General features: G+C 47.7%; 1 protein-coding gene across 2 annotated transcripts in view; it reads right to left on the reverse strand.

Annotated features, from left to right (window-relative positions):
- The window catches only part of CLIC6 (CLIC family member 6), a 39,819-nt gene extending 25,770 nt beyond the window's left edge, over positions 1–14,049 (reverse strand). Inside the window, exons 1-2 of one of the 2 annotated variants that reach the window (XM_088021230.1) lie at positions 13,693–14,049; positions 12,955–13,641 (exon numbers count right to left, since the gene is read on the reverse strand). In XM_088021230.1, coding sequence (XP_087877356.1) covers positions 12,955–13,641; positions 13,693–14,049 — 1,044 coding nt within the window. Of the gene's footprint in view, positions 1–12,954 lie in introns of both variants that reach the window. The other variant, XM_028116327.2, reaches the window with a different exon arrangement.
- Positions 14,050–15,332: the final 1,283 nt, after the last annotated feature.

Here is a 15,332-nt window from a genome sequence, read left to right on the forward strand (position 1 = left end):
GACATGGGCCCATTGTCTGTACTTTATTAATATATTGTGTTGATGAAGTCCCTCACTCCAGGCCACACACACACACACACACACTATATATATATATATATATATATATATATATATTTGCTCTATTTTGAAACATGCTTCTCACTCTTCCATACACTTAGAACTTACGAACAATTTAAGTCATCATTATACCTACATCCTAAGAAATATATTTTAGATCTTAAAACTTTGAAACATAGATCTGAACCTTTCAAAAACCTATTCATCCTGAATGCATTCCCAAGTATGTATAGTATTTATTCTTTTCAACCGTCATGACAATCGGTGTATTATTAGATGGATTAGGTGGTTGACCACCCCGACCCACGTAGCCTAATCACCGAATCAAACTGCTCTTAGCTTTAAATTCTGGCCAAAGGCTTGGTTGTGTTAGTATTCATCGTCACAGTAGGTGAAATCAAGTCATAAGAAGTACACGGACGAACAAAATGGAACTTACTACTTATCCTCATATATGAATTATGCTTTAAAAACTCCAGGGCTATTTTAATCCTTATTTAATAATATGGCCTGATACCAACTGAAGCTTTTACACGGACATGAAAAGCTTATTTCCTTGTAAAATTCTCACAAGGAATTATTAGAACAAAGGAACATCTTGTTCTGGAAAGCCTGCTTAATAATGCAGCCTGTTTTTATATACCCTGGTGGTTTGCATTCTTGAAAGGCTGAGAATATTCCAGTCCCTATAGTGACCGCAGAAGGAAAAAATGTGTGCAGCAAACAGATGACCCAGCCACAGGGAGCCTTCCTTTCATTTGTATTGCCCACTCCTGGACTGGCCTTAAACCCCTCGGTCCCTCTCACCATGCCCTGTCTTTTGACCCACCCAGATTTCACCAGCTTAGAAGAGACATAAGCCATACCTCCCAGTTACCTACTGCCAAGTAACAAATTACCCCAAATGTAGTAGGGGGTGCTGCTTTTTTATGTCTCGTGATTTCAATAGTCAGGAAGCAGGACAAGGCCTTCCACTAGGTGACCCTTCTGTTCCATGTGGCATTGACAAAGGTCCCTCAGTGGTGTTCAGCTGGTGAATGGGCCCATCTGAAGGGTCCAAGGCAACTTCACATGCTTGTCTAGGGTCTTGGCGGCATGGCTAGAAGGCTGGGCTCAGCTGGGCTCGTCAGATGGAGCACCTACACGTAGCCCCTCCAGCTGGTGGCCTCCAGAGGGTCAGTGAACAAGGCAGAGCTGCATAGCCTTTTACAGTGAAAACCAGACAGCATCACTCCCACCGTATTCTGCTGGTGACCAGGCAGTCACGGGGGGTCTGGCCAGATTCAGAGGGAAGAGAGAGACTCAGACCCCATTTCTCAACGGGAGGAGGGTCAAAGAACTTGTAGCCACCTTTAACCCACCACATGATGATGGGATGTCAGGGTATGCCGAAATGCTCCAATCGTTTGTTTATAGACAGTTCTTTACTAACTTGAGCTGGTTTAAGAAAATTTTAGCAGTGCCTCAAAGGAGTGGAGTTATGTTCTTTATATCCAGTGATAGGCAGAGCGATATCTCCACGGCATTTTCTACAGCAAATATCAATATCTGGAGAGTGACAGAGCAATCTTACTTTATTGCTGATGTTTAGGACGCAGAGTCATAATATATTGCTTAAAGTGGCAGTTAACAAAAAAAAATGTGCCGCTCATATCTGATGCGTGTGTTAATGCCTCTGAGTTTTCTTAAGCATTGAATTCTCTGCAGAGTTAAATGACACAAAGAAGCCATTGAGTTGCAACCCAAAACTTCATCCAGTCTGACCATGTATGGGAATAGAGTCAAAGGCATCCCCGCCTGGAGCTCAAACAAAGGGAACAAAGATGGGGTGAAGAATAAGTCGGTACAAGAGTCTCTGAACTCACTGCCTCCTTGACCCCAACGCACCCCAAAAAGTGTTAATTTCCCTCACTGAGGAAGAAAGCCCCGTGTCCCTGGATCTCCAAACCAATAACGGTTTTATTCTGTGTGGCCTTTAAAGCACGTGAGGTCTGTGATGTGCAGAGTGGGTCAGACATGCCTGTGGCTGTTGTCCGAAGGGCCCCATCAGAACGCCCACGATGACCTCCTGCCGTAAGTCCTCTTCCCCCCACCCACTGGGCCCAAGGGTGGGCCAGGGTCACCCAGGGAGCGCTGCTGGGGGTGCATAAGGAGGCTCTTCCTACTGGACCGCAGCATCCTAAGCCCCCCAGGAAGGTTAGAAAAACACAAAGATAAAGCCTTGGGCAGGATGGGTCCGGGTTTTCTCCTTCCACAGTGGCTGGCCACCCCTCCAGGGGAGAGTCTTCCTGGCCAGAAAGCAGAATCGCACAGCTTTGTGAAAGGGGATCCAAGTCTCTTGTGACTCTGGGACCACTCGGGACCCCCACACTCGGAAACAAAAGGGGGCGCTGGGGCGAGCCTCTACTTAATTGGCACAGTGTCTCTTCTCCTTCATAAGAATAAATGGCTGCTGGGTGCCTGGGTGGCTCAATTGGTTAAGAGACTGCCTTAGACTCAGGTCATGATCCCAGAGTCCCGGGATCGAGTCCCACATCGAGTCCCGCGTTGGGCTCGCTGATCGGCGGGGAGTCTGCTTCTCTCTCTGACCCTACCCCCTCTTGTGCTCTCTCTCTCACTCTCTCTCTCAAATAAATAAAATCTTAAAAAAGAAGAAGAAAAAGAAGAAGAAGAAGAAGAAATGGCTGCTTCATAGAGATGACAGAGAAATGACTCTAGAAAGGGTACATGGAGTGGCCCAGATCTCAGCTCGAGGCCCTCCTTGCCCATGTGTTGTAATTACGGTAATTATATGGTATTGACATTTGCTGTGGTAAATGCAGCAGAGACGCCGCTCTGCCCATCACTGGATATAAAAAACATAACTCCACTGCTTCGAGGCACTGCTAAAATTTTCTTAAACCAGTTCAAGTTAGTAAAGAACTGTCTATAAACAAACGATTGGAGCCATTTTGGCATACCTTGACATCCCATCATCATGTGGTGGGTTAAAGGTGGCTGCAAGTTCTTTGACCCTCTTCCCATTGAGAAATGGGGTCTGAGTCTCTCTCTTCCCTCTGAATCTGGCCAGACCCCCCCTTAGCTGCCTGGTCACCAGCAGAATATGGTGGGAGTGATGCTGTGTGGTTTTCACTATGAAAGGCTATGCAGCTCTGCCTTGTTCCCTGACCCTCTGGAGGCCACCAGCTGGAGGGGCTACGTGTAGGTGCTCCATCTGACGAGCCCAGCCTTCCAGCCATGCTGCCGAGACCCTAGACAAGCGTGTGAAGTTGCCTTGGACCCTTCAGATGGGCCCATCCACCAGCTGAACCACTCAGTGACCTCTGTCTCTCTCCCCTTTATTCTTTATTCTTCTACTATATTCCCTACTACAGTCTCCGCCATAGAAACAGGAAACCAAAGACGATTTGCAACATGCTCGGACCTTTAACAGCTGTTCAATTACTGTGCTCAGACACAAGCTAAGGTCTGTGAATGCAATGTGATGACGCGTGAGGCACTGCTAACTTAGATGGAAAGAATTTATGAGATTATAAAATTTACATTCTGCAAAATACATCATTAAAAACTGACCACCCAATTCTCTTTACCCGATGCAGTAGCCATGCTTGTACATGGCTCATTCACTTTCCCCTCCATCATATATGGCACAATCTTCCAAAGGGAAGGAACTGCAGCAGAAGGCCAGAGCCCGGGCTATCACAGATCTAGAGGCCAAATCCCCTGCCCCCTTTAAGGCTCACTGTGCAGCCTGCCATCCTGCACCCCCCACCTATTCTAGCGCCCCGAGTCCTGTGCTCCCCTTCCTCAGACTGCACTCTAGCCATTTCCTTCTGGATCACTCTGTAGGCTGAAAGCTCTGGGAAAGCAGGGGCTGTGTTCATCACTGTTTGTCACTGTTGTACCCCAGCCCCAAGCACAATGTCTGATACTTGGCAGGCACTCAATAAATATCTGCTTTAAATAGCCACTTGGGTTCAAAACATCGCTCAGGAGTTTGGAAGACTGAAATGCAGCTTTTACTTCTCCCCACAGCAAAAGACTCAGAGTTCATGTGGCCAACCAAACCCAAAAGGAAGAAGAAACAGTGAGTTAAGGGTAGAGTCCATAAACCTAGTAAAAATCTGGAATTAGAGACTATTTCTAATCTGATGATTTCTTACACACACACATATCATATTAGACTCACCCCTGCGGACTGAATAAGTATATATCAACTGTTGCCCATAGAGCTATCCCCTGAGAAGCTGCCAAAGTATCTCTCCGAATGATCTTTGCTTTTTGAGTATTTCAATTACCCGCCCACTAATTAAACATAAACTCTGGGTAGTCTTCCACAATTCACTGGATGTCTACAAATAGGGTTTGTCAGCATTCTCTATAAATGATGACAGATGAGGGCATAAATAGAACATCTGGCTAAGAGACAACCTCAGAAACAATATTTTGATATCACTGCACCACATATGGTTACTTTTCACCATAGTTTTTATTTGTGGGACTCAAGTTCATCCCAATAGATGGCACACCAAGATCAAAGTGATATATCTTACCTGTTCAGATGGAGCAGAGTGGCATGAAATGATCCTGCTATCTATATATTTTAAACCTTGTTTTGAATAGGAACTCTTATGATGTAAGAGAGAATGTAACTCTCCAAGGGCACACGCTTGATAAAAATGTAACCTGCTAATTAAAAAGAAAAGGAGAAAGGCAAGACTTGAAATACCTAATCCCTCGGGACTCAAGAAGTTATAGAAGATAAAGTAAAACAGAGCATTTGAAGATTCTAGTAAATGAAGCTGGAGATTCTAAGAGCTCTGTCACAGCCTACGTTTTGTTTTCCCGTGCATCAATTCCAAGAAGTTACTAAGACTAAAAGGATAAATTACTCCAGCACAAACAGTCAAAGCAGTCCCATAAAAATATATGCAACCCACATAACAGACAATGGCCTAATTTCCTTAATATAAAAATCAGGAAGAATAAGGCCAAACGTAGATTTGAAAAATGGGCAAAGGCCATAAACAAGTTGCTCACAGCAAAAAGATACCAACAGTTGTTAGATCTATAAAAGTATACTCAGTCTCACACACACTAAAAGAGACGTGAATTAAATGACAATGGGCATCATTTTTCGCCTCTCAGCTTCAAAAAGTTTGAGAAAACTCTGAGTGGGGAAGGTTGGGGAAATCAACATGGCCTCCATATTGTGTCAGGGGGACATTATGTGGTGGAACCTCTGAAAAGGAAATTTGGTAAAAGTTGTCAAAATCTTAAACAGGAATATCCTTTCCCATAGCAATGTCATTTCTCAGAACTGAGTTTCCATATGTGATTACACATCTGTGGAGGGATATTCACTACAGCGTGGTTTAACATCCAAAAGAGGATACCACCTAAACATCCACCTGTAGGAACCTGACTATAGAGTATACCCATCACTAGAAAACTATGAAATTTTTAACAAGAATTTGATAGAGCTACAGGTACCAATAGGGAATGATTTCTAAGATATACTATTAAGTAAAGAAAGCAAGATGTAACCCAGTGTATTTCCAGTGTACTTTATATGAAAAAAAAAAAAAAGGTGGGTGTGGTATTTTTTTAAAATATGTCCACAAATCCTTTGACTTTCCCTTTAAAAGGTGGAGTTTAATTTCGATCTCCCTGAGTATCGGACTTAGTGAATAAGACAGAAGTGACAGTGTGTGGTTTCTTCTCTCTTGGATCTGGGCTCTGGAGAAAGCCAGACGTCATGTTGTGAGCACACCAAAGCAGCCCAGGGACAGAGCCCCAAGTGGTAAAGAACTGAACCTCTTGCCTGAACCTCTTGACTCACAGACATGTGCGTCAGCCACGTTAAAAGTGGACCCCCACCACCACCTCAACCAATCCTTCAGATGAGACCATAGCCCCGCCAACATCTCGATTGCAACCTCATGAGACAGCACTACCCAACCAAGCTGATCCCAAATTCCTGACACAGAGAAACTGTGAATAACAAATGTTTGTTGTTTTAGAGCGCTAAGTCTTAGAGTAATTTATCACACAGTGTTAGATAACTAATACAATGAGAATATTTACATGTAAGCTTGCATATGCACAGAATATCTCTGGAAAGATATGCAGTGGCTGTCTCCAGGAAGAAAAACCGAGAGGCTGGATGGACCTCAGGGGCAGAAAAAGACTTCCTTTTCATTGCATTGCATTGTATCTTTTTATACTTATAATCTCTATTTTACTTCAATCTCACCTAAATCAAGATCAGGGCCTGCACAGAAAAATAACATTTCCAACAACATGTATAAGATGTGTAGTGTCTTAAATATTTTTCACTGTGATAGACACTGCTGATTCTTTCCTCAATAGTCATTCCCCTTCTTCCTTGCTAAATAAAACTCCAATTTTGTGCCAGAGGCAATGTATCTAGTCCCAGGTCATGAATCAAAGGAGGTTTAAGCGATGGGTCAGCAAACCTTGTCTTAAAGGGCCCGACAATAAATATTTTAGGTTTGCAGACTCCAGCTGAAAATGGAATTGGATATTGTCTCCCTACGGGGAGGAGAATGGGTTGCCAGAAGACATGTTGATGTCTTTCGAAGTTGTCTGTATTGTGGAAAAGAATCTTCCTCCACCCCCAACTATGCCCAAATACCAAACCTAGTTTATGAATCAGCATTCTGTCAGGAAAAAAAAAAAAAAGCAGACGTTAATGATGGAAAAGGAGTTTAGGAGATTTAAACATCCACCTCCCCAATTCTCAGAGAAAACTTTTCTTTGCTGAATCTCACAGGAGCTCAGAGAGTGGCTAGAGCAAAGGAAACCTATTTTCAAAAATCTTGAAGAATATGTACTAGGGACTCTCAGACGGTCCCACTCTCTGTGTCTCCCCAAAAACAATCAAATTGATAACAATTTAGTGACTACCACTGTATCTGTAGGTCCTTCAGCTATATACTCCTACAGCCTCCTGCTCACCTTCGCTCCCTCCTCCCCTTCCTGCCAGCATTAAGTTGGTGCCTACTATGTGCCAGATCCTTGCTGGGGGTTGGGAGGACAACGGTGGGCAAATCTTTGCAGTCTCTGCTACCACACGCTTTCAGTGCTCAGTCTCCATCCTCTGCACTAGATGGTAAAGCTCTGTAAGGGCCGGGACCCTGTCTGTCTTGCTTGACATTGGGTTCCCAAACTCTAGCATAGCACCTAACACATAGGAGGTGATAAATCCACATGGGCTAAGGTAACAGACTCATCTACAGCCCTGTGACCCACTTGAACCTAAACCATGGCTCAGAGCTTTGTACTTTATACATTCCTTCAAAGTCTAGGTTTTATTTTTCTATGTATATGAAACTAAAGGGTAAATTTACCTGCTTCAAGAATCCAGTGTGGTGTTTCTGAAGGTATCTTACAGATCTCCAGCTAGTCAGGGAGGTAGGATATCTGAGAGGCAGCCTCCTGGAGAACAGCCGACCTTGAGAAACCAAGGCTATAAAGGAGACCCGCCCCCCCCGTGAGGAGGAGGAGCTCATGGGGGGTGAAGCATGATCGCTCACTTACTTCTAGGAGTCCAGAGCACACGGCCCGTCAACCCAGTGAGGGGCAGAAGCTGTAGCATATGTGTACCCAGCAAAGCAGAGCCAAAAATTCCCACAGCCCTGAGGGAATTGCAGCATCTTGCAGCGCTGCTGCCAAGACGTCTTCATGGAGGAGAATGGCTCAGGCCCTTTCAGAAGGGACGCTGGACTGGGACCAGTGGGAAACAGGTTTGTGTCCAGCTTCTCACTAGCTGAGTCACCTTGGACTATGCATCCAAGGCTATTTACCTCTCATTACCAAAAAGCACTGACTGAGAGCTCGGAACAAAGCCACCGCCATGCTGAAGAAGGAGGACATGATGTGGAGAAGCAATTATGACGTGGATCTCTCTTATCGTGGAGAGAGGGACCACGACCCCCAGGGTGCATGTGCATACGCACGTGTGTCAGAGGTTAGCAGAACACGGTGCTTGACCTCAGTTTCCACCCCGACTAACTCTACTGATTTCATAAATGTGTTTGTAAGCTCAGCCATCAGAAAGGATGAATACTTACGATTTACATCGACCTAGATGGAACTGGAGTTATGCTGAGTGAAATCAGTCAAGCAGAGAAAGACAATTATCATATGGTTTCATTCATATGTGGAATATAAGAAACTGGGCAGAGGATCATAGAGGAAGGGAGAGAAAACTGAATGGGAAGTCATCAGAGAGGGAGAAAAACCATGAGAGACTCTTAACTCTAGGAAATAAACTGAGGGTTGCTGGAGGGGAGGTGGGTGGGAGGGATGGGGTAGCTGGGCGATGGGCATTAAGGAGGGCACGTGATGTGATGAGCACTGGGTGTTATTCGCAACTGATGAATTATTGAACACTACATCTGAAACTAATGATGTACCCTATGTCAGCTAATCAAATTTAAATTTAAAAAATGTGTTTGTGAGCAAGTTGTATAAGACACTCAGAAAACAAATAACAAAAATGTTATTTTGCTGGGAGAGGTAAAGTCATAGAAATGCATCTTTGCTCATTTCCCTTCAGAGCACATGGTCATAGTCCACGTATAGTTATGAAAATACCACCTCCCTTACAAGCTCCTCAGACACCAAGCCCCCACAGAATGGTCTCAGTATGCTCTCTCCTGGAGAAAGGTGCATGGACTGCTGCAGCCCCAACTGGTCTACCAGGATTCACTCAGCTGCCGCTCCTGGACACACATCTACCCCTCCCATCCTGCCATGGCTACATGGTGTGGCGCTGCTTGGCTGGCTCCATTTATGTACTCATTTATGTTGGGGGGCAGTTCTCAGTGACAATGCCTACTCAGAGGTCATGTCTTTCTTGAGTTGGACTTTGTTCCATCACCAATTCCACCTGTCTAGAGACCCAAATGTGATGGCAAATGCAAGTTTTTGAGCTCCACGGTAGCTGCATGTTAATAGTTAAATGTGTCCAAAACCTAGTTTAAGAAACTCTTAGACTCTGCCCCAGGATTATTCATTGGTCACATTAAGGTTTTTTAGGTCGTGTGAAAATTTGCCAGGAAATCCATATCTTAGACTGTCCCACCCCTAGACCTTGCCTCAGAGTATACACAATCGCCAGGTACTCTTGGATCAGAAGCACCAAATCTGTAAGCAAGATTTCCTTAGTGACTGAATCCCCACAGCTGGTGAAGTCCCTACCTTATTCTTTGTTGTCAGTATTTTGTCGTTTGTTATTGTTATGTTGGTATGTTATGTTGTTACCCTCTGTTATGAGTAAAGACGAAAAGAATCTTTCTTACTAAATATACTGCAGGGTTACCCTATAATTTAATGACAAATAGTTAATACATCTTTGTAAAAAAAAAAGTAAGAATTAGCATGATTAGCAATTAATTTCCCCATACAATAATCCAGGGAAGCTCTCCTCGGCACGTTCTGTATGTGCTTGGCTTTTTTACAAGAATACATTCTCGCATACTTATATAATAAAACAAAATGACAAATTAGTAAGGTGACAATTTCCACAAAGATGGAGACTATAAACCACCAGGCGGCTAAAAGTAGAAGCAGATTTGATTTCCACCTGTTGCTGGGTCATAGGTCATCACTGTGTGGTGTATTTGTAGCTGATGTATTTATTTTAAAAAATAGGGGGAAAATGTAAAAGTTAAAAATTGACAAATAAAATAGGGGCTAATTAGTTACAACTGTGTTTACTAGGCTGTCAGATGAAGGCGAGGGGAACGTTTGGAATGTTTGCAGCACTTCTCCTTACAGAACAAATCTGTGAATTCTGCACTCCAGTGATGGCACAGAAAAATTCGACGTGTTTACAAAACCCAGGAGGTCAGATGTCTACTCTGGAGTGTGGTCCAAATAAAGTGGAGCCCAAAGAAGGAAGCTCAAGAAAGCTAACTTTGGCAAAGAAATCCTATTTTAAACTAATTTAAGGATTTTAAATCAAGTACAACAAACGCAAAAGATAGAAGCATCTAAAGGGTTTTTGCCTGATTTCTGCTTTGGGGTCTTTTTGTTTTTAAGGGGAGCGATTTGTAAGAGAAAAAGAAAGTGAGGTGCCTTAACAATCCTACAAGGCTCATCTTAAGTGAACTTCAGACCTTATATCAAGTAGTAGTTGCTTAAAGACCAATCTCCCGGTTTGGAGATCTGTTTTCTTAAAGGAAAAAAAAAAAAAAAAAAGGTGGAGTGGGAGCAGGCAACTGAGCACCAAGCGGATCACGTCTGAATAGAACAATCTGATAAGCTGTCCATGACAAGCCCCTTGCCTCTGCCCACACAAACTTCTCCTGAGCAGGATCTGAGGAAAAAAACTTACTTTTACTTTTCATAACATTCCTATCCCCAGAGAATGGAGGCAATTAGCTACCTAGAGAGATTTTCTTTTAAGAAAAAAGGGGAGTGGGCACCTGGGTGGCTCAGTTGGTTAAGCGTCTGCCTTCAGCTCAGGTCATGATCCCAGGGTCCTGGGATCGAGCCCCGCATTGGGTTCTCTGCTCAGTGGGAAGCCTGCTTCTCCCTCTCCCACTCCCCCCTGCTTGTGCCCTCTCTCTCTCTCTCACACACAAATAAATAAATAAAATCTTAAAAAAAAAAAAGAGGCAGGGATGGAATGGGCAGGGGATTGTTTCTGTGCAAAATCAATGGACGTTGGTGGGAGCTGAGCAGATAGAACAACAAGAATGCGCTTAATTTCAAGCCAGGTACTCTTCTAAGTGCTTTACAAAATCTAATTCTTGAATCCCCACAACAACCTCTGGGGGTAGGTACTATGATTATCCCCATTTTACCCATAAGCAACAAAGGCACAGAAAGGTCACGTAGCTTGCCCAAGGTCACACTGCAAGAAAGTAGCAGAGCCAGGATTTGAGCCCACTGGTTCTAAGGTCCCTGCTATTGATCACCACAGTATATACTACCTCGTGCCGGCAGCCACCCATTCAAACCTCCATCATGTTCCAAGCCTGGGCTCCACATGGAGGATGAAAGATGAATTTCACACAGTCAAGGGAAGAGATAAAACACGCAATGTGTGAGTGGACCTTCAACAGAGGGACACCCAACCTGGACTGAGGTTGGCAAAGGCCCCCCGGAGGAGATGATGCCTGTGCTGAGTCTAGACACACAGCAGACAACCAGGCAGGAGGCTGGGAGTGGGGTGAGGGGGGAAGAAACTTGATTCGGGCAGAGGGTACATACAGCACCTGCACAATTTCCAGGCAGGCAAGAATGTGGTTCTCTCAAGGAATGATAACTAGCTCAATATGGCTGGCCTGGTGGTACCATGGGTGACAAAGTTGGAGGGGGGAGGGAGACACCCAGGCAATACCGCAGAGGCAGGGATGCCATCGTGAGTGGCCTGTGGCCTGGCTAAGGAGGGTGGACTCGTCTGAAAGTCTACAATAAGCAACTGGTGCAATTTTGCTTTCAGAAACAAAGTGATCGGATCTCATTTCCTAGCTCACTGGCTATCACCAAGGGCCTAGCCAGGAGAGCTGGGAAATGGAAGCAAGAAGAAGAGTTAGGAAGATGTTACTGTATTTCAAAAACCATAACAAGAAACTGCAAAGATGTGCTGGAAGCAAGTGGTCATGAGACGAAGCAACGGGGAATTGCTTCAATCAAGAGCAGATTTGGGGTACATACAGCCAGCACTGTGTTCAGCTCTCCCCTTCCTCCCCCCCTCCCACTCCCCTTCGCCTTCCCTGCAGACATCCAGCTCCCAGGGGCCTTCCTAGAGGCTGTGCCCTTAGATTATATCCCAACACTTAACCTTAATATGCTCCAGGGTCTTCAAAAATGCTCAGAACGGCACCTTCCCACTAGTGAAGAAACAAACTCATGCCCTCTCTTCCCCAACCCCCTTGCCCCCCAAATGATTCTTGAAATTCTAGTGTTAATCACTTTGGAAACTTTTCTCTTTTTGCTTATTAGAATTTGCTTACATTCCCGTCAAGGAGCTTTAGGTCCTAACTGGCTTCTATAAGCCTGAAAGTATTTTGAAAGGATTATGATTGAACATGCAATCCACATTCTTGACCTTATTATCTGCTGCTCTCCTGGTCTGGCCAAAGGTCCTCAGAAAGGGCTTTTTTTTTTAAAAACAAAGATCCCCGTGTGTGTATGCTACCGCTGGACCTTGCCCCTTATTTTTGATGCCTTGTAGAAAGGCCTCTTTAAACTCCAAACTTCCTCAGTCGTGTCCTACAGATTCTTTAACAAAATCATTGCTTTCTTCCCATTTGAAGCAAGGTTGAAATACAATATAAAGGCAGATGATGTTCAAGTCACCCAGCATTGTGTGTTCTTCCAAAATCAACGTTAAAATGCTCAACAAATATTATAATATTTAAATAAATTTCCACTTTCTTTCCAAATACTAAGGAGGGATACTTTTTTGGAGCTGAAAACACTGGCCAACTCTGGGCCTCTGAAGTTTGAGTCCCGGGGAGACTTCTCACATTACAACCTGTTCGCGTTCTTTTTTCCCACTTCAAGTATTAGAGCTTCCTTTGGCAAGAATTGCTTTGAACATCAAGAGGACGTGTCACTTTTTCTTTCTTTCTTTCTTTCTTTTATTTATTTACGTTTATTGATTCTTCAGTAATCTCCGGACTAGAAGGGCCAGTTAGGATTTTCAGAACAAAGGACAGTGGGATGCTGGGTCAGCACCCCCACGTCCCCCTACGACCCTTACCCAACCTCTTTGTTTCCAAAGCATCCTGTCTCCCCAAAACGCTCCTGAAACTCCCCATGACCCCTAGGCTGTGAATAGAAGGACAATCAGGACACCTGGAAGACCAAGGCTCAAAAAGCGCTACGAGTTGGGGGGACGGCTCCGTTTACCTTCACGAAGAGGGTGATGTCGTGCTCCTGCCGCGGGGCCCCCTCCTCCGACGCCTCGCCGTCCTCCCGGCGGCAGTTCACCCGCGCGGTCTCATCCGCGCCCTCGACGCTGCCCTCCTCCGCCAGGTGGTTGCTGAGCTCGGCCTCCGGCTCCGCGGCCCCGCTTGGCACGGCTGCCTCCGCCGGCGCGCTGCTGCTGTCTGGGGGCTCCTCCTCGCCCCCGGCTGCGGCCTGCTCGCCTGGCCCCTCTGGGCCGCGCTCTCGCCTATCCTCCTCGGCCTCCTCCATCTCCTCCTGGGGTCCACCCTGGTCCCCGTCCTCGACAGCTTCCGCCCTCGCGTCCCCCTGGGCCACTCCCTCCGACTCCTCTGTCCCCGGGGCCCCCGCCTCGTCGGCGGCGGCGCCCGCCGCTACACCCCGAGGCTCCCCTGCAGGCTCCTCGGGGCCGTTCCCCCCAATCTCCGCCGCTGCGGCCTCCGTGGCCTCGGCCTGAAGCTGGGGGCTGAGGTCCCCTCCGTCCCGGGGCTCGCCCTCCGCCCCGTGCGCCCCTCCCGCCTGCCCCGCGGCTTCCATGCTGGCCCCCGGCGTGCCGCCTCCGGGTTCCTCCGGCCCTTGCTCCGCTTTCTCCTTCTCCCCGGGGGCCTCGGTCTCCCCGGGCTCCCCCTGAACCTCCCTCGAGGCTTCGCCCTGCGCGCCGCGGCCGGGGCTCGCCTCCTCCACCTGCTCGGCGCCGCTCGCCTCCTCTCCCTGGGGGACCTCGGCGCACCCCGGGGCGCCCTCCTCGGCCTCCGCCTCGCCCTGCGCTGCCCTCGCGCCTTGCGTCTCGGCCCCCGGGCCACTGTCCGCACCCGGCTCCGGCTCGCCGGGGCGTCCTCCGTCGGGATCCGGGCCTTCTGCCTGGTTCACCGCGGCCGTCGCGGCTGCGCCCGCCCCCTCGCCCCTCGGCGCCTCCGCGGCGCCCTCGCTGGCCTCCTCCCGCTCCGCCTCCTGGCCCGCGGCCCCCACCTCGCCAGGTTTCTCCGCCCGAGGCGCGGGGGCCTCAGGCGGCCCCTGGGGACCTGGGGGGCCCCCTTCCAGCTCCGCGGCCTCGGCCATGGCCGCAGATCCCTGTCCTCCCCTGGAGACCCTTCCTTGACACTGCTGATAGAGCAAGTGGCCCTGGGCGAGGAGCTCGGTGCCAGGGGCCCCCTGCGCCCGCTCCAGGAGGACGCCCCGCTCCGGGCTCGGGGGAAGGGGGCCGCCCGGCGGGGCGGAGCGCTGGACCTGGGGGCAAAATGGGCTCGACCCCAACACACTGCGCCCGTTCTCTCGGTTTAAGCTTTCTGGTATCTTCCTCCACCGTAACTGCGTCTCCCCGGTTCCACGTCTGCTTCCCACCCGGACTCTAATTCTGACCCGGGTTCCCTGGCGGCGCGGGCCACGGAGGAGCAGAGCGCGGCGGGGGGTGGCCTCTTAGCTCCCGCACCCTTTGAAATGCCTGGCCTGCCGTTCTGGGGCTGACCAGAAGTCATCCGTGCCAATGCCATCCCCCTGGGGCTTGGGCGGGGTTTGCACCCCCTCCTCTCTCCCTGTTTGGGTGGCCTGGGAGCCTGGCCAATGACAGCCTTTCTCATGGCCCTTGTGGATTTCAGTGAAAAGATCCTGGTTCTACTGGCAGCTTGGGTGTTTTCTGTAACAGCATCAAGTTCCAGAGCCTTTTAAATCACCCCCCCCAAACACCCCACACTGGACACCCAAAGACCTAATCTCCACTTTCCCCAGGGACCCAAGCGTTAAGCTTCTCAGCTAGTACCCAGCGCAGATGCCCATGTCCTCCCTCAATGTCCAAGAGCAACGGGGGTAAATCCTGGAAGAAAGGAGAAAGAGAGACCACCTTCCAATTATTGCAGGCCCTCTCTGAAAGTTCCTGAGGCCCGCATATAGAAGCAAGAGGAGTCAATTGAGCTGCTCTGAGCAGAGATGGGCTCTGTTGTGCATGAGGGACCCCCTCCTCAAGGTATGACAAGTATGGGGGTCTTATACTGGGGAAAGGTTAGATCCTTTAAGAGTCTTTCAGATTCTAGGTATTATAAACCCATGGCTAGTGTTTTAGCCTGAGTTGTGTGTTAAGGGCTTGGGGAGGTGGGGATGGGGAGGTGAAAATACAAGATTTAAAGAGGGGAGCTGTGGAATTCACTGGATTAGGAACCTCCCGGAATCCCAGACTGGACACCTTTTCCCCAAGAAAAGGAAGTTATGATGAAAATTATGTAGTAAGTTTATTATAAGCTAGGCTGAATCACATGGGTTGCAGAGAGGACCCCACTGCCCCGGATGACCCAGTCTAAATGTGATGGAGCAGGGAGCCCAACTCAAGACTGATTTGAGTTGTCAGGCTC

The sequence above is a fragment of the Eumetopias jubatus genome, unplaced genomic scaffold, assembly GCF_037043125.1.
Source record: "Eumetopias jubatus isolate StellerSeaLion01/CBP00866 unplaced genomic scaffold, mEumJub1_p1.0 scaffold_1, whole genome shotgun sequence".
NCBI classification, from domain to species: domain Eukaryota; kingdom Metazoa; phylum Chordata; class Mammalia; order Carnivora; family Otariidae; genus Eumetopias; species Eumetopias jubatus.